The following is a 21,688-nucleotide window of genomic DNA, read 5'->3' as shown; positions in this document are numbered from 1 at the left end:
AGTAATGCATGTCAGATTCAGTCATTTTAGTGGTAACTGTGTCACTATTAAATGTGAATCAAAATTTGAATTAAATTTGAAATTCATTCATTCATTAATTATCTGTAACTGCTTATTCAGTTCAGGGTCGCGGTGTGTCCAGAGCCTACCTGGAATCACTGGTTGGGAGGCGGGAATACACCCTGGAGGTGGCACCAGTCCTTCACAGGGCAACACAATCACACACCTACGGACACTGTTGAGTCACCAATTCACCTACTAACGTGTGTTTTTGGACTGTGGGAGGAAACCGGAGCACCCGGAGGAAACCCACGCAGACACAGGGGAGAACACACCAACTCCTCACAGACACCTGGAGCGGGACTTGAACCCACAACCTCCAGGTCTCTGGAGCTGTTTGACTGTGACACTACCTGCTGCACCTCTGCGCTTTCTGGGGATGTGAATAACATTGTAGGTAAAATGATTCACAAAAAGTATCAATTAGAGTACACAACCAAAAACCAAGTTAGATTACAAGATTTAGTATACTGGTCTTTTGCCAGTTATAGCCTTTTTTCTTCAAATTCCTTGTGACACATTAGATTTGGAGCTAGTTTCAACTTCTAAAGTGTTGGTTGTAGATATTTTGTGGACTGGATATTTTTACAGGACCTGGAAACCCTGCCTAGCCAAGGCATACTTTCACTTGAGCATTGAAGTACAGCAGCAGTTTCAAAAACAGGTAACTTGAGGCAACCTGAGCTATCAAAAAAGACAAATATTGACACTTTCTAGACACTGGAAGTTTATCTGTGAGAAAGCATTTTAAATATTGTGTGTTCTAAAAGTGAAGCAGAATTTAAAAAAAAAACTGTATTATTTGACTTAGTCCTTGTTACAAAGTGAGAGACTGAACAGGACATAAGGCTGTGAAAGGTAATTACATTTTCCCGAAAAGGGGAATAAGTAAATGCTGAGAATGTCTGGGGTTTTCAATCCACTGCTCTAATCTGTTTATATAATTAGAGAATGTGAATGAAGGGGAAATAGACCTTGTGCACTAGAAAAGGCTGCAGGAGAATGGCATGTCCAATAGAAACAAACAAAAGCATATTTTAGTGCACATTTTATTCAATGTCAGAAAAAGTGTCTCACTCTAACAGAAATGCTAGTAACACCTGGGAATGTATGTTTTATTTGGCGAGATGAAAGAGTTATTGAGTGATTTTCTCCATCTCTGCTGAGTTAAATCGCGAGTAGGGAGCACAAACATCAACGTTTCGCACAATGTCAGTGGAAGGTTAAAATACGTGGCCAATAATCACTTATGTTCCTGCACCATATATCATTTATCACTGGTACAGATGAAGGGAGGGGGAACCCCAGGCAATTCACACCCAGTATGTTGGTGACTGAAGAGCCACTTTCTACAGAGAGATGAAATAAAGTGAAATCATAGGGGCCCTGCCTCAGAAAGTAGATGTAACCATGACAACAAGATTTTTTGCAGGTCGTAAACAAAAGTCAACACTATCCCACACTGCGGGATCAGGGTAAGTGTACTGAGAATACAAAGCAGATTTTTCATTCGTGATAGTGTCAGTGTGTGTGTCACTGATTAGACTCCCATCTTCAACTTCTTAGTACAACACAAGCAATATATAACACTTAAAGCAATATAACACACACACACACAAACATAAGCACACTGACTCGCCCACAGTATATTATGCAACAGTGAAAATCCTGTCTTTGAGGAGTTAGTTGTGTTCTCCCCGTGTCCTCCGGGTACTCCAGTTTCCTCCCACGGTCCAAAACCACACGTTGGTAGATGGATTGGCTACTCAAATGTGTCCGTAGGTGTGAGTGTGTGAGTGAATGTGTGAGTGTGTGTCACCCTGTGACGGACTGACAAACTCCCCTCCAGGGTGTGTTCCCACCTTGCGCCCAGTGATTCCGGGTATGCACCGGACCCACAGCGACCCTGAACTGGAACGGTTTCAGTATACAAACTGAATGAAAGAAAATCTATACTTCATTTATTTCATGTGTTTTTCATTTTTAGGAGGACATATTTCTGAGAAGACAGGATACAAACCTATTGTTTAAGGAGTGGAGAATCAAAGAAAAGAAGTTTCCAAAAGCCCTTGAGACTTCTGATAATAACAATGCAAAGTAGACCATGAAATTGTCACCACCAGAACCTGAAGCATTTTTCTTTTTCAAGAGAAGAGAAAATCGTGCCTTAATCTTAGTTCAGATCTGAAAATAATCACCAGTCTTTGTGTCAGCCCTTCCACAAGAAAAAAAATATCTCATTGCTATGGTTGACAAAGGATGTAGAGGTTACTGACAAACAGACATTAAGGGAAAAAAATTGCAAATAAAATTAAGAAACTGCTGTCATTCTCAAAACAATTGCCTGACCACCCCAGAGCCCAGACCTCAACATCACAAAAGTGTTTGGAATCAAAACATTATCTGTGCTGATTTGATTAAAAGACTGTGGTCTTGTGTTCTGGAAAGATGGACACTGTAATGAAGGTAAAATGTGGGCACACTAAATGCTGAACATATATTTTCTAATGAAGCTGAAACATGAACAACTTATTCTTGTAAATAAAGTATAAATGAATGTTTTGACTGGAAACTGGTCTGTAATAAAATCCCATAAAATTAAAATACATCTGCACAACACCACACATTGTCTCATTTCATTCCTTCGCTTACCTGAATAGCTGTGTTGTTGTCATCTATGAGCGTATCAGACACTTCCAAATGACCCTCTTCTACCACCTTTTGCAGAACCATCCGGAAGGTGCCAATCAACCTATGAAAAGAAAAACAGACTCAGACTTCAATATCTTGCACAACAGCACTCTGCGACTTCCGGGCTCGTCTGTCTTCTAGCATTCCACTGCCCACACTTGTGTTTTGGGCCTTTAGCTGGTGAGGGTGATACACAGTGGCAGCCATGGGGAAGAACATCAGCCTCTACCTTTGCACGACAGCAACAAAGTATGCACACACACACACGCACACACACATACAAAAGGTCATCTCTAAGAATAACTTGTTTTAATAGAATCTTTTTATTCAGCTACTTTTAGCTTCGAAGATTTAATCACAAAATTGATTTCCAAAAGTTCTTCACCAGTCAAAATGAAGTTATTTCAAATGTGTTGGGTCTTCTCAGCCACCGTAGTAATTTACATCTTGGTTTAACATTTAGTTAACTGATTTTCTTTGGCTTGATTCCATTTATTCTTTCCATTTACACATCACATTTGCCCTAAGGCTGGCTTTTACCAGTGTTTTCTATATCTATGATTTTTATTATAATATATATAACCTATATATACCTAAAAGTGCTGCAAATAAAAATGTGAATTTCAGCAGCAGGAGTATTATTCCCCCAGCATTGCTTTGTGGAATGACAAGAAGTAGCATCTGTGATCAAGCATGACTTTTTCAACATCAATACTTGAGGTCACTAATGGTTTTTGGCCCCATTCTATTGAATCATTATGGCAATAAAATAAGGTCTTCCCAGAAGAGTAGAGAAAGTTACCCCATTGATTACAGAGGAAATGCTGGGAGAGCCCATTTTCAGAAAGTTTCAACCAATTGTTCAGTTTGCAGGCAGCACAGTGTCGCAGCAGGTGTCACAGTCACACAGCTCCAGGGACCTGGAAGTTGTGGGATCGATTCCCGCTCCGAGTGACTGTCTGTGAGGAGTTTTGTGTGTTCTCTCTATGTCTGCATTGGTTTCCTTCCATGGTCCAAAAACACGAGTTGGTAGGTGGATTGGTGACTCGAAAAGTGTCCGTAGGTGTGAGTGAATATGTGTGTGTTGCCCTGTGAAGGACTGGCGCCCCCTCCAGGGTGTATTCCTGCCTTGCGCCCAGTTATTCCAGTTAGGCTTTGGACCCACCGCGACCCTGAACTGGATAAGCAGTTACAGATAATGAATGAATGAATGTTCAGTTTGAAATTCTGAAGCTGAAAGTCATCCTAAAAAACTGCAGTTAAAATATAATAATACTGCAGCATTATTGCAAGAATGAGCTAATTACTGTGATGAAAAATTGAAATCCTCTCTAGTGGCAGTTTCTAAACTAAGGCAGTGAACACGACCCTTTCCTTGTTGAGAAGAAATTATAGGCTGAATAATTTAGAGCTTCTCTTATGCAATAAAAAATGATAAAGTGCTTTTTCACTCTGGATTGTATACTCATTGAGTCTTCAGGAAATCTTGGCAGTTCTCAGCACATTGTAACAAGGATCTTTTTTACGAAACTATTGTTTGCTGGGAGTCTCGATTCCATCATCTTGTTCAACATCTTCTCGAATGCCACAAAACCTCCAGCCTTCAGTTCAGTTATTACAGAACGAATGGACTGGACGCCTGTGAGGTTCTGCACTGAAGTGGCTTCTTTGTCACAGGCTGTGGACTGGCATACATGCTTGAATGGGTGAATAATTCACTGATCTGGGATCAGGTTCTGGCTCCTGATGCCCTTTTCAAAAGACTGTTTATGCATTATTGATCTAGCATACGACAAACAATCGACTTTCATCTGCTTCATAATTTACTTCATCCTCCCTTTTCAAGACACATCCCTTTGTTGTCTCAGTCAAACCCAGGAAACATACAGTGCGAGACTTGTGTCTGATGAGTTTAGTCCGCGCTTGGCTGAGAACAGACACTTCTTAAGAAGCTGACTAAATGGAGAGCTAGGCTAGCGTAATTTTTCAGGTTATTTTATTTTTTGCCTGGATCTACTGCATCCCCAAGGAGGCATCGCCCCTTATCTTCTAGAACAGGAGGACTATTCAGTTACAGGCTAAATCCAGTTCACCAGGTTCCAGAAAGAAAATTACGTCCCTCAACGCATCTTGTCCTGCTTCCAATTTGAAATTTGAAGTACCCCTTACATCAGAGTCAATAGCTCCTCTATGATTGTAAAAAGAGGCTGAGAGAATTCAAAATATCAATGCAACATGATGCATTACAATATATAATGAGGCATAGCAGCTATGGAGAAAAATTTAAAATCATGTTGCCAAGATATAGAGGAAAATATCTGGAGAATGAATACTACGTATTGTTCATCAGAAGATTAGGTATTTCATCTGCTGATAGGAGCCAGTCTTCTTCTTGCAAATCTATGATGAAAACGTAGTAAAAGGTGAAGATCCAGGAGGTTTCTGTCTTACTTCTCTTACTGCTGAATTATATCTGCAATCAATATTAGATGAGTCCTGCTAATCAGAAAAGGCCTAATGATTTAACAGATGTTTAAAAGATGATGTGCATTTGGTCTAAATTAACTAATCATTTTTAATGTTTCATGAGTAAATCATGAGTTCTTTGTTATAGTGACTGCTTTGAAAGTTATGAGGCAGCTACAGCGCCACCAGCTGGTCATTCCTGAATCATCTGTTACAGTAAAGCAAATGTATTGTTCATTTTTCAGGGGAGTAAACTTGAGCAAACTACAAAAGTATCAGTTCAAAAAACTACTGAAGTATATATACTGAAGAGCAACACAGATGCTATCAGCAACAGAATTTTATGCTTTACAAAATTCAACCCAGTGTGAAAGGACAGCTGATGAGCACAAATGATTTAAAAAAAATAAAACCTTTTTGCCCAACAACAAAATTTAGAGACACCTTAATTTAGAAAGCACTCAGTTCTGGATTAGATTTGTTGATTAAAAGTACAGAAAGAAAAAAAAAAAACAGATTAAAAGAAAAATCTAATGCTGGAAAAACTGCACACAACTCAAGAACAGAAGTGCAAGTATGGCCTGCTTGATTCATGTATAGGATTTTAAAAATATTTAATTAAAACCCAGGTACAATGTACATAATGTATAATGTGACTTTTGTGACAACAATAATCACTCAAAATATGGATAAAGGCAAAAATATTTGTGTTGGTAAGTTTTATTGTTGAATACATTCATTCATTTGTTATCTGTAACCTCTTATCCAGTTTACGGTCGCGGTGGGTCTGGAGCCTACCCGGAATCACTGGACGCAAGGCAGGAACACACCCTGGAGGTGGCGCCAGTTCTTCACATGGTGACACACACTCACACATTCACTCACACCTACGGACACTTTTGAGTCGCCAATCCACCTACCAACGTGTGTTTTTACAAATAATTGGGAGGAAACCGGAGCACCCCGAGGAAACCCACCCAGACACAGTGAGATCACACCAAACTCCTCACAGACAGTCATCAGGAGTGGGACTTGAACCCAGGTCCCTGGAGCTGTGTGACTGCGACACTACCTGCTGTGCCAAACCTGTTAAGTATAATTAACGTAATAAATTATATAACTATTAATTTAATAATTCCATTACTCTGCTTTTTTATTATTGTGAAGTTTGTTAAATATATTTTTAAATGGTGTAACAAAACACAATTAATAATTACAGCTGAAGCAATGAGACCATAGGTAATATATTCAATGTGCTTGGAGATGTTACTAAATTTTCTCATATGTAAAGAACAATTACTCCAAAGATTATACGAAGATGCCCAAGGAAATGGGAGAATAACATAAGACATATTTTGCAGTTGTGTGTTAATTATTCAGCAGGATTCTCTCCCTCCTCTGAGCACCTTAAAGACAGGCCACCACAGACACCCAACGTATACTTTGCCCCACTGTAACAAACATACTGAGATACGATATGGTCACAGATAAGGGAGACCATAGACATTGATAATTAATTAGGTAAGAGACAAACAAGTGACAGGTTCATCAATTTTGTAGAATAACAAACAGTTAAGGAAGCTGGAGTTTCCAACTGAGCAGTTATCTATTTAGTTCATCATTTCAGAGTATTTACTCCCCCTGACTTTGGTTCTAGAGCAAAATTAGATGAGAGATAATGATATGTCTAGAACTAATTAAAGTATAGAGTGTGTACAGGGCTTCAAAGATTACTGAAAACATCTATTTAATTTAAGAAGATACACATCACCATTAACAAGTCTTTTAAACTCAGGATCACCAACATACTGTAAATCATCAGTAAGTGATTCAGCTCAGAAATGACCCAAATGAACTTTGTAGCTGAACAGAATAATTATTCCCTATAATTTTTTAAAAATAAATAAATAAATAACTAAATAAAAACACCAGACCTGGCTTTTTCTCAATAATCTGTATTAAAATGTTGTTTGTTTGTATGTTTTTTATGAGATCATTTATGTAACCAGTTTTACAACATACACAGGTTCATTGATTAATGCACTATTTTGTGTTCATTCTAAACTGAAAAATACAAAAGAAACAGGAAATAGTAATGAGCACAGTAACTATCTTGCTAATATTCATTTGCTATCCAGCTAACTGCTTCCTCAGTTGAGTGTGTAACAGAGCAAAGCTAGATTAGCAGTTACTTTATGTCCACACTTAGCAATGGTCATCCACACCACAGTGAACCAAAGGTGGCAGAAAATCTATAAACAGTCTGGTCAGGGCAATTTAACTGTGACTCATGGCAGCAAGGGTCAGGAAAGATACAACAAGCCCTCTCTCTCTCTCTCTCTCTCTCTCTCTCTCTCTCTCTCTCTCACACACACACACACACACACACACACATACACACACACGCACAGAGTCCACCCACACTAATGTCAGACACAGGGGATATGTCACGCCTAGTCAGGAGAGAGTCTTTAGCCGTCACTCAGCCAAATGATGTAGTTCTAATGGCAAGAACTATCCCCTGCTAGTTCTTCAGGAAAGAAATGGCTTCACTTGTATGTATTAGAAAGAAAAGGATGACTGAGAGAATGCTCAAAGGCACAAATTCATTAAAAGTGTAGTTTCATTTTCCAGTGTCCGGTGAAGACAATATTTTAAAAAATCACTTATTTACATTTGGTTTAAATTCTTGAGACTTTTCTAAATTCTAAATCTTTCTATTGTTTATTTCCAGGATTCAAATTTTCAATATTTTGGACTTTTGTACCTAATGTACTCGGCTACATGGCCAAAAGGTTGTTTGCACCTGTTTAATCAACATGTTTTTTCTGTTATTAAGACTTAATAGGTATTCATAGCCCCATCACAGCTGTAACAGCCTGCTACTATCACATTACACTAGATGGTGCAACACTTCTTTGGGGATTTGACTGGATTCAACCACATAATTTCAGTAAGGGAGTTTACAGATGCTGGAAAATTAGTTCCAGTTCATCCTAGGTATTGCACAAAGCTCCTTCATATCAGAGAACTCAGTCCCACTTCTCCACAGCCAAACAATAGAGGGCTTTTTATTGCTCTATTCTAGTGGTCTGTACTGTTCTCTGGAGCATTTTTAACCTGAGTGTGAAACTGGACAATTGCATCAGCAAATGGTTGTACCTTGAGTAGCTAATTCACTCATTAATGCACTTTTTGGCCAGTATTTTATTTAAAAATCAATGAGGGATACTGCAATGCACTTAGGCATAATACGTGATTATTTTTAAATTTTCATGCAGATGTTATATTACTAAACATTTACTGAGTTTTTATTGGACTGATGTCAGAAGCAGCTGATTTAAAAAAGTCAGAAACGCTGTTTATTTTACCTGTTGGTGAAGACTTTGCTGTAGTTATATATGTGGATCTCCAGCATCTCATTGCCATCCACTTTACTGGCAACTGGCCATCGAAAAGCCTGAAAGAACAAAGAAAATCCATTACAGTCAGACTTCTTTGTTAAGGCAGGAAGTCAATGCATCTGCAGTTTCTGATTAAATGTGACTTAAGTAGTACCTCTTCTAAACTAAAATATCCATTCACTGTCATTAGAAACCTTCATTTATAGGAAGGATTTTGTATTTTTGCTCTACAGCTGCAGATTGTAATTCATTTTTACGGTAATGCACAGATATCAAGGAGGAGGAAGGGGAAGGAGGTGGTTTCTTACCTTCCTCCAAAAGTTAGTTTCTTTAGGTCTGAGCCTAGAGTAGCAACGCCACAGGCTCTATTCTTCCTATTACAGATCAGAGCATCACAATGACTTTGAAGCTGTGATTTTAAGGGAAGAATACTACATTGTGTAGTTTTCAATTGAGGTAAAATTGCTTTCTTTCTTTTTCTAATTTAAACAAATAAATTAAACCGGCAAGCAAGCAAGCCAGTGGCTGAAATTAACTGAAAGCCTCTTAAACCTCTAATTGAATTCACTAAAGATAATCTGGGGAACACAAATTACCATTAATAACACAACAGGAAGTAAAAGCAGATAAAGAGCTTGATGATACTTCTGCTACTTTCTACATGTGTGGTCTATAGATAAGAAACAACATCATTCATTCTGTGACATTTTATATGTCACTATTTGTGCTGTCAGGCAGAAAGCAATACTTTATATTAATATACAAGACTCAATGTTATGGGAAATTCACACTGAAACACAGACCTAGCCAAACAAGATGCTTCACGAGCTGGGAAACATTTCCATAACATTCCATCCACAAAAATGTACCATTAAAAACTTCCAAACTATAACCATTTCCTTATAATGATAACTTTACTTTTCATTAACAATAGTCCAGAACATCTCGACAGAAATCTCAGTTAAGCTAAAGTAAGTGTGTCTCTTCATATCTTGGGAAGTCATTTTTTTCAAAGAGATGAGGCTTTGCTAGCGCAATCTCTAAATGCTATTCCCTGCTATATAATATACACACTATACAGAACTGACTGTTACTTTCAGCTCAGAAACTCCTCTCTCACTCTGTGGGACATCTCCTCTGGTGCAGGGTGTTTGCCAGTGGGCTGATCCATCAGTGTCCTCCTGCTTCCTGGACCACGAGCTCCCATCTGCCACATGCACCCATACAGCCAAATCTCAGCCCAGAGGGCTATGGAGAAATGCCATTTCACACAGTGATAATGAAGAGCTGCAACCCCCCAGCACTAGACTGCAGGACAGAGTCACCAGTCAAGGCCACAGAGAGATAGAGGATAGGACGTTCTAACAATAGGTGCTTTTTTTTAACAATATGCTTTTTTAATCTGAAAACAAGTAAACATATACACACTTTCTACAGAGAGAGGTATTCTACCAAACTGTCGGTTCCCTACACAGCCAGGAACTGGGCAAGATTCACCCCAAATCTACATAAGTACTCCAAATCTACATGTGTATTAATATATGATCTGTAGACCACTGTATATAAGAGTGTCTGAAAAATGCCATTAATCAAAATGTACAATTACTGTTTATTGGATGAAGACACTTAGAAAATCAACAAAACAAGTCTTTTGGCCAGAGGGGTTCAGATTATTCATACGCCATTATAGAGTGATCACTGCACTAAAAGAAGGCCTACTGCTCAAGGCCTCACTATAGATTTATTGACTACCTGTACTAGTGCTGTAGCCACAATTACATTCGCATTCTACCTGTAGCTTATAGAAAGTACAACTCACAATCCTGAAAATAGTCAGAAAGAGCAATGCTGGGTTTATAGGATACTGCTGCAAAAACATTATTGTGTATTCTTGGGAAACAGCAATTAATTGTTACTAATAGCATCATGCAACCATGTAAAGACCACCACCTGATTTTTTAAAAGGCATGAGGGTGCCATATATCAGTGCCTATGTTCACATGATGATCAGATCAGAAATAAAAAGTATTAGAATATAACATAAGACCGAGTTTTTTCTTTCACTTTGTTATGATAATATCTGAATGTCTTAAATAAAATAATATATATATAATATAAAATAAATTGTACAAATTCATTTATTCACTATTTTCTGTAACAACCTCTTGCGGTGGGTCCAGAGTCTACCCGGAATCACCAGACTCAAGGTAGGCATTCCACACTTTACAGTCAGCCCAATGCATATTTGGGCTGTGAGAATAAACTGGAGCATCCAGAGGAGACCCACACAGACATGTAGAGAACACTGTTAGATTTTAAAAGGGCTGTCCCAAATACCATTTTATGGTCTTCGGAGCTTCGACCAGGATATTGGAATACTCTGAGAGTGGGGTGGTGTATATTGTTGTCATTAACAAATTCCACTTCCGAACCCTGCTTTGATATCCCTCTCTCCAGGCTTTGCTCACTAACCTGCTGACTAGCTCGCTAACTAAGGGCACAGAGTACACACAGTTGAACCAGTTTGAGTGGAGGTGCTTGAATTTCAGGCACAAAGCTGACAAAATGAACTGTGGTGTCGCTTCTCTTTGTTGTAGGTGTGCTATTTTAGCACATTAGGCTGTTTTATACGACCAAGTTTTAGGCTTCACTTGCACAAAGACTTTTATGTTGATGAGAATGAATACTGGTGGAGTGAAGAGGGCACTGTTTTTACTCCTGAAGCCCCAAAGTGAGTGTTGCTGAGGTGACAGCGTCAAGGAGAAAAGCCCTCAGAGCACAATGAAGAAACCTTGAAAGAAATCGCCTCTCTGCGTTCCACCTCTAAGATTGAGGGTCTGCCGGGTTTTGCTACTGTGCTGTTAAACAGGCTCGCTCAAAGTCATTTCTGACTAAACCAGAAAGAAAGAATATGTTGAATAATAATGGCTGAACCCATGTAAAATAAGTATAAATTATTCTAACAAAGAATACCATCATATACATAGAAGGTCTGAAAGAGAGATAATACAACCAGCAATTCAAGAGAATGAAAAAGGAGGCAGCCAAAATCTCAGCTGCTCCAGCAGAGAGGTGCTGAATAAGATGACTGTAATGAGTTTCATTGATCATTCAAGCATCCAGGGAGGTCCCAATAAAAGCAGCTCATTCCCAGTAAATGGAACTCTGAGGCTTATATGCTCACAGAATAGCTTTCCACTGTGCTCCTGCTTTTGTTGGTTTGCTGCTTGTTGATTTATTGATAGTTCTCCTGTCCTGTGTAGTCTGCCAAATGTGGCCATCCTGCAATGCTAATGATACTGATATTACCTTTTCTTTTTTCTACTTACATTATACTTCCAATTACTTTGCCACTGTGTTCTATCCTAGATGTGTTATAAGTGTTCTCGCTGTGATAAATGTGTTCTTATTAGTTTTCCAGTTTTGTGCTCTTTAATCATTGTCTAGTTTGTTAATAACTTTTATTCACTATTCATATTATTTGTTCATCCTTTGCTTGCACTTGCATTTTGGATGAGAAATAAGAAATAAATTGTGGGATACCCTATGCCAATTCATTAGAGCTTCACATAGGGCCCGCCACTCTTCCTACTTGCAACCACAACATTCCATGCAAACATTGGCCAAACACTAAACCATCAGGGTTGCTGTGGCCTTTTACGATCCGATCAGCAATAATCTGCTGCCACAGCCACTGCATCACTAGCTCTACACAGGGATCATCAGATAGCCATCTTCCCTTGTCAGTGTTTCATTGAATTAAAAGCGGACTTCAATCAGAATTAAGCCTGTAGCAAAAAGACAATACCAGTCAGACAAAAAATAGGAACACATTAATGCTAGCTTCATACTCTCACATAAAGGAGACGGCATATTCACCTATTAAGTGTATAAATACACAGCCAACATCACCTTCTGAAATCTCTCAAACACAATTGATTATAATCCCTAGAGCAGTGGACTAGGGAGCCCTGTCTAAAGAGGCATTGTAAACCTATTAAAAGCCATTCCTCCACTCAAGCATGTTTCAACATCACTGCATGTTCCAACACAACTGGCCCTGAAAGTGGAAACACAGCTATTAGAGAGATGTGTCTACAGTATAGATCTCATCTGAAAAATCTTAAATAAGTCTACCAGGTTCTGTGGAAATATAGAAGCATCCTTGTCTGCATTCCTGAATATTACTGCTACAATGGAGAATACACAGAATCCAAGCATTGGACAAAGAAACTGAATTGTGACACAACAAGAAGCTTAAACTGGATTTTGGATGTGGTACTTAACAAGCACTGGAATCCACTGCCAAGGGAATTCCCTGAATCTAGCAGTCCAGCAGACGGTGGTTCAGTTCTGGTGAGGGGTCTGATCTTATGGGAAAAATGACAGCTTAGTCCCTGAAATAATAAGTAAAGGCTTGTTAATATAAATATTTCATGAGGTCCTTGAGATTCAAGGATGCTAGAGTTTAGAGGAGAGAAAGAAGACTTGTTCTAGACAAGTAAGTTGTGATATTGATACAAAAAAAAATCCCTCTAAGCCTTTTTTCATACTTCAGTAACTCTGAACAAGACAAAAGGATCTACAGTATGTGTGTGTGTGTGTGTATATGTGTGTGTGTGTGTGGGGGGGCATCTGTAAGGAGCCATGCTTCACTGTCTCACCAGCACACCCAAGAGCCAAGAGATAAGCTTCATATAGGTAAAACCAATACACTTCTCTGCAGCATAAACCTGAGAAACCATCTCCAGCTTCTGAAGCTGAAGAGTCAGAGAGAGATGGAGAGAACAGAGCTTATGAAAAATAAAGGCTTTCACTTGAACATATGTTTTCTATAATTACAAACACATAGAAATTAATAAATTTGTACAGTATCTCTAACAGGGCGGCACGGTGGCGCAGCAGGTAGTGTCACAGTCACACAGCTCCAGGGGCCTGGAGGTTGTGGGTTCGATTCCCTCTCCAGGTGACTATGAGGAGTTGGTGTGTTCTCCCCGTGTCCGCGTAGGTTTCCTCCAGGTTCTCCAGTTTCCTCCCACAGTCCAAAAACACACGTTGGTAGGTGGATTAGCAACTCAAAAAGTGTCCGTAGGTATGAGTGTGTGAGTGAATGTGTGTGTGTCTGTGTTGCCCTGTGAAGGACTGGCGCCCCCTCCAGGATTCCAGGTAGGCTCTGGACCCACCGCAAACCTGAATTGGATAAGCGGTTACAGATAATGAATGAATGAATGAGTATCTCTACCATGTTCATAAATACATGTTCATAAGAATAGTTCTTTAAAAACTATTCTTTGTGCGTGTGTGTTTTTTAAGGAACCTAGAGGGAATCTTGCTGTCAGCAAGTCATGGATGTACCATCAGTTTGAACAGCTGAAAAAAGACAAACTGAAAGAATAAACTGTGTCAGGTTTGATCCCCAGCAATGCCTTAGTTATCCATGGCTGAGAGTATTAAGAGAGCCCAACTGACTTTGCTCTCAGACCTCTCAGGTGTGACAGACCTGGACAGTCAACATTCTCTTCAGTGTGAAATAAACAGGGGGTTGACATCACCTAATCTTGGAGAAAGCCCCTGCTTGCCTCCACCCCCCCCCCCCCCCCAGCGTAGGAAGCATCGTGTGTGATAGGGCGTCCGAAGACTAATGACAGACTGAAACCAAAAAAATAGTGCTTTACTAGCTATATTGTTTTGCTGGTGTTATCCATGATACTCCTTACGGCTAGTTTTTAATATAACCTCATTGTACAGCTCCAATAAGAAAAATATTCTTATAAATAAAACACACCAGAAAAGAGATGCAGAAACATGTGTTTAGAGATAATCACTGCTTCTTAAGATTTGTAGATGTTTGTTTTCTTTCTGTCTTTTGGGCAGTTCTACATTTGATACGTTTTGATGAGAAGCAATGAAAAGGATTAACGTGAGTTGATCTGTGCAGAGTTGTTGCAAGAGTTTAAAGATCAACTTACTGTTAAAAGAAGTGTTAAGAGAAGACTACTGCATTTTGAAAACAGTGTTTGATTTGGAGAGTGAGCTGTCCAGTTTGGTTTATAGCTTTGAGGAATGAAATCTAGCTCAGTGTTTTTCATCCCAGTCTTCAGGGACACCTGCACATTTTTTTCTATGCCAGCTAACAGTATATCCATAAAAGGGATTCAGTTTTATCTAGTATATTGAAAGCTGTAATAGACCAAAAATACATTCAAAAACTTAAAATGAAGATTGCTAAAGTTTTGGAGGAAAGGTCAAAGTGATACTTTCGTTGACTGGACTTCTGAGCACAAGAAATGACAGCTGATTATATAAAATACCATATTTATAAACTAAATTATTTCATATCAGCCGTTTGTAGACAGCACGACTAAAACGCTTTCACAAACCCATGATGGTGTCTTCATTAAATGAATCACAGGGCTGCTCTGCTGAACCCAGGAGGTTCCTTGCCAGTTGCTTTGCAGTAATGATCATTATTTGCTTGCTCTGTTAGAGGGCTTGTATGTGACAGCTCACACTCTCCGGCAGCCTTAAGCAACACTACACGAGAAAGTGAGAACGCTGAGAAAGAATATACTATGTGAGACCTCTACACACACTTTTGGGATTGCAGCATGTCTCAGTTATTCGTAAGAGTTTAGAGGTCAAAAATGGAGGTGTGTTAAATTAATGCATAATACTTCAGAGACTAACACATATAAAAATGTATTATTTTCCATTTAAGTTTACAAAGAATTTGCAAGAGAGCATGTTTTCCATTTTGTGATATTTTCTTGAAGATAAGAATCTAAATGTCCCATGTAATGTAACCTTGGATTACTATTGTGTGTAAACACTTGTTCTGTCCAAGTCCAGTCTTCTATAAGTGTGATTTGTTTATCCCAAGATCCTTATTGCACAGGAGAATTGCATCTTCAGTGTTTAGAGCTGATTCATTAGGGCTGGTCTTTGTTGCTACAGAGATAAACCTTATCAGTTGAATATTAGCCTCAGTCAGAGTGTCTTTCTAATTATGCAGTTCTCTCCATTATATTAACCCCAGCTGAGCTTAAATGTAGCTTTAGAGCAGTAGTATAACTCAGTTTACCCATATCTCATGTTATTTCCCTGGAGAGAATTGTACAGTATAGAGACTAGAACATGTAAATGTTTGTGTGCAGTGCACGCCTCATGCATGTGTATGTGTGTGTGCGTGTGTGGTTTAATACAAAGAATTAAAAATATTTGGGGAATATTATACCTAAAAACGTTCATTCATTATCTGTAACCACTTATCAAGTTCAGGGTCGCGGCGGGTCCAGAGCCTACCTGGAATCATTGGGCACAAGGCAGGAATACACCCTGGAGGGGGCGCCAGTCCTTCACAGGGCAACACTCACATTCACTCACACCTACAGACACGTTTGAGTTGTCAATCCACCTACCAAGGTGTGTTTTTGGACTGTGGGAGAAAACAAGAGCACCCAGAGGAAACCCACACGGACACAGGGAAAACACACTCCAACTCCTCACAGACAGTCACCCGGAGAGGGACTCGAACCCACAACCTCCAGGTCCCTGGAGCTATGCGACTGCGACACTAACTGCTGCGCCTCCATGCTGCACCTGCCTAAAAACACCGTTTCATAATTTAAATTCATATATGAAATTTTTAAAAATAATAATTATAATAAAAAATAATTCTTAGGCATTAGAAATCAAAACAATTAAGAAAACATAACATCAAATCACATAATTGGTGGACTTCCAGTTTAATAGTCTACTGATTGTTTAAATACTAGTGCATGTACTAGTAAACAGAAATTAAACTGCAGTCAATAAACCTATGAATAGAAACATAATTCTTCTAGCAAGTTGTTCAATCAGCAGCTCAATCAAGCTAAGATTTGATATGTATTCATGCGTTACCTGCTTTAATCACTTATTGGCACTTGGGTACGTTTCTCATTTCCACGTTGTGGATAATGAATTACGTTTGTCAGGTGATTCAACTGGGATCAGTGCTTTTAAATGGACAATTATAGCAAAATTAGTTCATTGTATTCTCTCAGTCCTGAGCTTTGTCACAAAGTACCTAATTAGACCCAAGAGCTCAATGACAAGTGCACATAATTCATCCAGACAATGCAGGTCAGAGGAGGATAAAGGAAACGGTCCTTAAGGCAGTCTACTGCCGGGGTCATGAGATTTCACTGGAGTGGGACAGACACACATACTCAGTCACAAAATACATAAATAGGCATTCTGAGCAATTGTTGCTATGGGTACATGGAGTATTGAAAATCATGTTCAAGATAAATTATGCACAGTTCTGGAGTCAGAGAAGAGGAGAGAAATTTCCCTGTTTATTTTTAACTCAGCATGCCCCTGCTTAATAGTGTCAGCTGAGGCTGAGCGCGGGAAGCTGCTCCAATATTCAGATTCTCATGGACGCTCCAGGAATCTTACATTGCTCCTTTCATCAATTTCACAACCGCTATTACACTAACAGTTTTATTTGCTTAATTATTCTGCTCACCTCCTTTGAATGAAAGGCTAATAGTGCCTTTAGAGGCTATAGAGTGTAACTGTACTGATTTAAGTAATTTCTTAGATACATTACACTTTATTACACTTCATTTCCACAACTATCAATTTTAAAGCCCCACAGCCACTGGCAGTTTAATGTAACTAGAGCCCAGATTTTCTTCCCAGATTTTTTTCTCAGAAAGTCTGATTGCCTAATTCCGTAAAATAATATTTTTAATGAAAATGTCATGCATATTTATAAAGTCATTCCATTACCGCCACACAGCTCCATCACATATGAGTTTAAAAACTCTTCTATATATAATTTATATTATACTCTACTAGGTTTATATTATACTAAGTAATATTATCCTATTAGGCTATGTTTTTATGCTTGCAAATCTTGGAGCTGGGCTTTCCAGAGCTTTAAATGTCTGTCACTGACAGCACAACACACTTGGAGGAGAATGCTGCCATCTGCCAATTCTGCTTCATCAGTAAAAACACCCACATTTTTTGGCATCATGTTGAAGGCCAGTCATCTTCTCACCCAGAAAAATCAAATCCTAATGTGATTTTTGAGACACCTGCACATGCAGATCTGGCTCAGCTGACTGTCCTTTTACAGGGAATAACATTTAAACCAACAAAACTACTGCTATACATAAGTAAACTGACCTCAAAGCTTGCTTTGATATGAGGTACTGTGTTCATGCTCACGTTTGAATTAAGCAAGTTCTATGTATTACATTTTTCTGTGCACATGCAGAGCTGCAGTGCTGAAAATTTAAGTCAAGGAGCTTGTCATCAATTCTACAGCAGAGAGACTGAATTATTCACTCTCAGTCTCACACATACCTCATTCCACTCTCTATTCGCCTACTCTCTCCTCGTCCTTCTCTCTCTCTCTCTTGCTCTCTCTCTCTCTCTCTCTCTTGCTCTCTCTCTCTCTCTCTCTCTCTCTCTCTCTCTCTCTCTCTCTCTCCCTGGTGGACCTGGCCTAGTCCTGCTATGACTTCTTCTTCGTCATTATACTGGAAAAGTGAAGTCACATCAAGGCTACAAGACACTGCATTTGAGTCAGTGGAGAAAAGGAAGTGCATAGCTTCAGAGGAATCAATGCCTCTCCATCAGATACAGCATGTACACTGGTACTGACATCAAACTGCATCCCTAATAGACCCAGCCTGTGGAGTTTCCCACTGTTATTCCTCCCCCATGCTTCTGATTCTCTATCACCCTTTCTCTCAGGCAACTGTAACGTTCCCTTTCTTGCCTCTGTATTTTCCTGTCGCCAGTTGTGATTCCTTGTTATTCGTTTTTGGTTGTTGTTGTTGTTTTGTTGTTGCTTTAAATGAGGTTTCCTATGGCTCTTTTCCCTTTATACCCAAGCTTATATCACCCTTCCCCCATTTATTTTCTCAGTGCATTTCACAGCCAGACTCAGGATAAATTGCTTATTACAAGCCATGTTTTTTCTCTTGTCTTGTTAAAAGTTGCTGTAAAAGTACAACGTACAGTACTTTGGTGTTGATAAAGCTTCTCTTTTATATCCTAAAAGCCATATGGCTTCACAGCATAGGCAGAGTTTTCTTCAACGATATTGTTTTTCCTGGAGTTGATCTTTCTGTGACCTAACAGACTGATATTTTCATTTTTTGCTGGTGCTTTTGGACTCGCGTTGCAATCATCAAATCAAATCATATTTTTGCTACTTGGAAGCAGCTGTTTTAGTTTCTGTTTATCCATTCAATGGATGTGAGACGGCACAAATGCACGCTGCCCTTATCAGACACTCGAGAACACACTCAGACCTCTGACACCCAAGGTCTGAGTTTGTATTATTTTTCTTCTCCGTTGTTTTCTTCTCCAGTTCTATGTTGTATAATCTCACTGCAGGCAGAGGTGTTGAGGTGCAGTACATCCCTTCATTCCATATTGCTTTACGAGCATTTTGTGAGCAGTACAGCTCACAGATTTCCAGTCAATTCTGAAGAAAGGTATAAACTCAGCTCCACTATTGATCCAACCTCAAGCTTGAAATACGTCTCAGATTGCGGATCATGGTCCCATTCAGTCTACCTACTTCATTTTGTAAACATCTCTAACAAACGGTTCTCCTTCTACTTTTTTTTAAATGTATAGCTGCAAAATTCCAAATACTGACTTCTATGCAGTAACTTTTAATCAACATGACTATATACCAATTCACTGTACCCAAATGGTGAAAGTGATAATGTGTGTTGCATTTGAAAAGCATTTCTTGACTTCTAACCAGACCTCTTTGACTAGTATAGGGCAGATACATTATTCAGTCTCCACAGGCAGCATACTGTTTCCAGCTACAGATGATGAAATTCACTCAACAATACTGGAGATATATTCAGGTTTTCGGTTAAAAGATAGAGGGAGCAAATGGAGTGTGCTATGAGTGCACATAGGGGACACTAGACCATATCTTCACATTCGAGTTCAACTGCAGTTTTTTACATAGATCCTGTCCTTTTCATTTTGTGGGAATAATTTGAAGATTAAAAAATAATCAAAATTACTAGTTTCACAGATCACATACACCTCCTCCTGAACCCTCAAGTACTCCAGTGGATCTTGGCAAGTGAAAGCATTTAAAAACATTTTAATACATTCATTCATTCATTCATTATCTGTAACCTCTTATCCAATTCAGGGTTGCGGTGGGTCCAGAGCCTACCTGGAATCATTGGGTGCAAGGCAGGAATACACCCTGGAGGGGGCGCCAGTCCTTCACAGGGCAACATAGACACACACAGACACACACACTCACACCTACGGACACTTTTGAGTCACCAATCCACCTACCAACGTGTGTTTTTGAACTGTGGGAGGAAACCCACACGGACACAGGGAGAACACACCAACACCTCACAGACTGTGACACCACCTGCTGCACCACTGTGTCGCCCATTTTAATACAGTTTTAATAAAAAAAAGTTTCTATATTTCAGTCAATTTTTCTATTGTTTCCTCCCATGGTCCAAAAACATACATTGGTAGGTGGATTGGCGATTCAAAAGTGTCCGTAGACATAAGAGAGAATTTCATTACACCATTACAGTGGAATCAAATGAATTATAAATTATTAAAATAATCCTACAATATTCTTACAAATTGAGACCTATATTTTTTATTATAGATGCTTTCCATTGCCCAAATACCTTTTCTCTTTATATAACAACAGAGTTTAGTCAATCAGTCTTAAGGTTCATGAAACCCCACTGCACTGAATCACCAGCTGAATCTCATTAAAGTACCTGTGTAGCCATGTTCACAGAGTGCACAGAAATGCTATCAAAACTTTCTCCAAAAAAAGAAAGCTTGACATTTCAAGGAAAATGTCACTTCATCTTTCAGTTTGATGAGCAAACAGAAGTAATATAAAGAGAAGTCATGATTTGTTCACAGTGTACAGGCTGAAATATCAGGCTTCACTGCTTCTGGACTTTTATTATGGGGTTTATATACACACACGGTTTGATACTGTCAATATGTACTTTCACAAGGTCCAGCTAGTGTTGGCTTCTTCTTTTTCAGTTCTAAACACAAAAGTAAAATGATTAATAAAGGTTTCACTTTGAAACTTAGCTGTTTTATAATCCAAATTATGAACGATATTTCAGATTCATCAAGAACATGCTATAAAAATTTTTATCCACAAAATTTCTACCCGATTATCAGTTGCTGCCAGTTCTCACGATCAGTGTGTCTCTCCCATTCACACACAGTGGCACAAGCCTCGGGAGGGTAGTGAAGAGCATGTGTTTCCTCTAACCCACTATTTACTGAACTGCCATTAAAGCAGGATTTATTCACAATGCCTGAAAATATACACACTGTTGAATTCAGACATTTCCTGTAAATCAGCACTGAGAGGTGTGTAAGTAAATGCAGTTAAGACATGACTTAAATGAACCAGAACATGGGCTGCCACAGAAACAGAAGAAAGACAGATAGAAAGCTACTAGGAAGCACAGTTTCTTCCTGCAGGGCAGAGTATTGAACCAGACAAGGGTTTTATCCAGCAAACAAGACAAAGCACTTTGTTTTAAAGAGCTTTAAGTAGCTCACGGCCCAAACAATCACAGCTGCACCGGTCACAGCACAGCAGCACACAAACAAAGTGAAATCAATTTTGAAATCAAGTGAAACTTTACTTTAGAGATGTATACCTAAAGTTTCTCAGCTCTCTTCCCTCACAGAGTGAGACAAATGCTATCAGGAAACTGCTGAGGGCAAAAGAAAGAGTTAATCAGGTAGAAATTATTACTGCGTTTTTCAATCAGAAGCTCAAGGCCAGCGGCAATTCAAAGGTTTTTTTAGTGAAGACAAAGCACGGCAGTGATGACCAAAATTCTTTATTAACCCAGAGAAAGCAAATTTATGTTAAAAGGATGGTAGAAAAAAATGGTTTACCAATAGTTTGTTGCAGTATTTAAACTGCTAAAATGCTAATTTATAAGAAAAGAAAAGAAAATTAAAAAAGACGGTTCTGGGGTCTTAATGAAATTTCTGTGACCTGCTTTGGTCAA

General features: G+C 39.0%; 1 protein-coding gene across 2 annotated transcripts in view; it reads right to left on the bottom strand.

Annotated features, from left to right (window-relative positions):
• The window catches only part of otofa (otoferlin a), an 84,856-nt gene that overhangs the window by 53,223 nt on the left and 9,945 nt on the right, over positions 1–21,688 (bottom strand). For both annotated transcript variants that reach the window (XM_066676820.1, XM_066676821.1), the window contains exons 3-4: positions 8,589–8,677; positions 2,713–2,812 (exon numbers count right to left, since the gene is read on the bottom strand). In XM_066676820.1, coding sequence (XP_066532917.1) covers positions 2,713–2,812; positions 8,589–8,677 — 189 coding nt within the window. The remainder of the gene's footprint in view (positions 1–2,712; positions 2,813–8,588; positions 8,678–21,688) is intronic.

The sequence above is a fragment of the Hoplias malabaricus genome, chromosome 7, assembly GCF_029633855.1.
Source record: "Hoplias malabaricus isolate fHopMal1 chromosome 7, fHopMal1.hap1, whole genome shotgun sequence".
In the NCBI taxonomy this organism is placed as follows: domain Eukaryota; kingdom Metazoa; phylum Chordata; class Actinopteri; order Characiformes; family Erythrinidae; genus Hoplias; species Hoplias malabaricus.
This window is presented reverse-complemented; position numbering and strand designations above follow the sequence as displayed.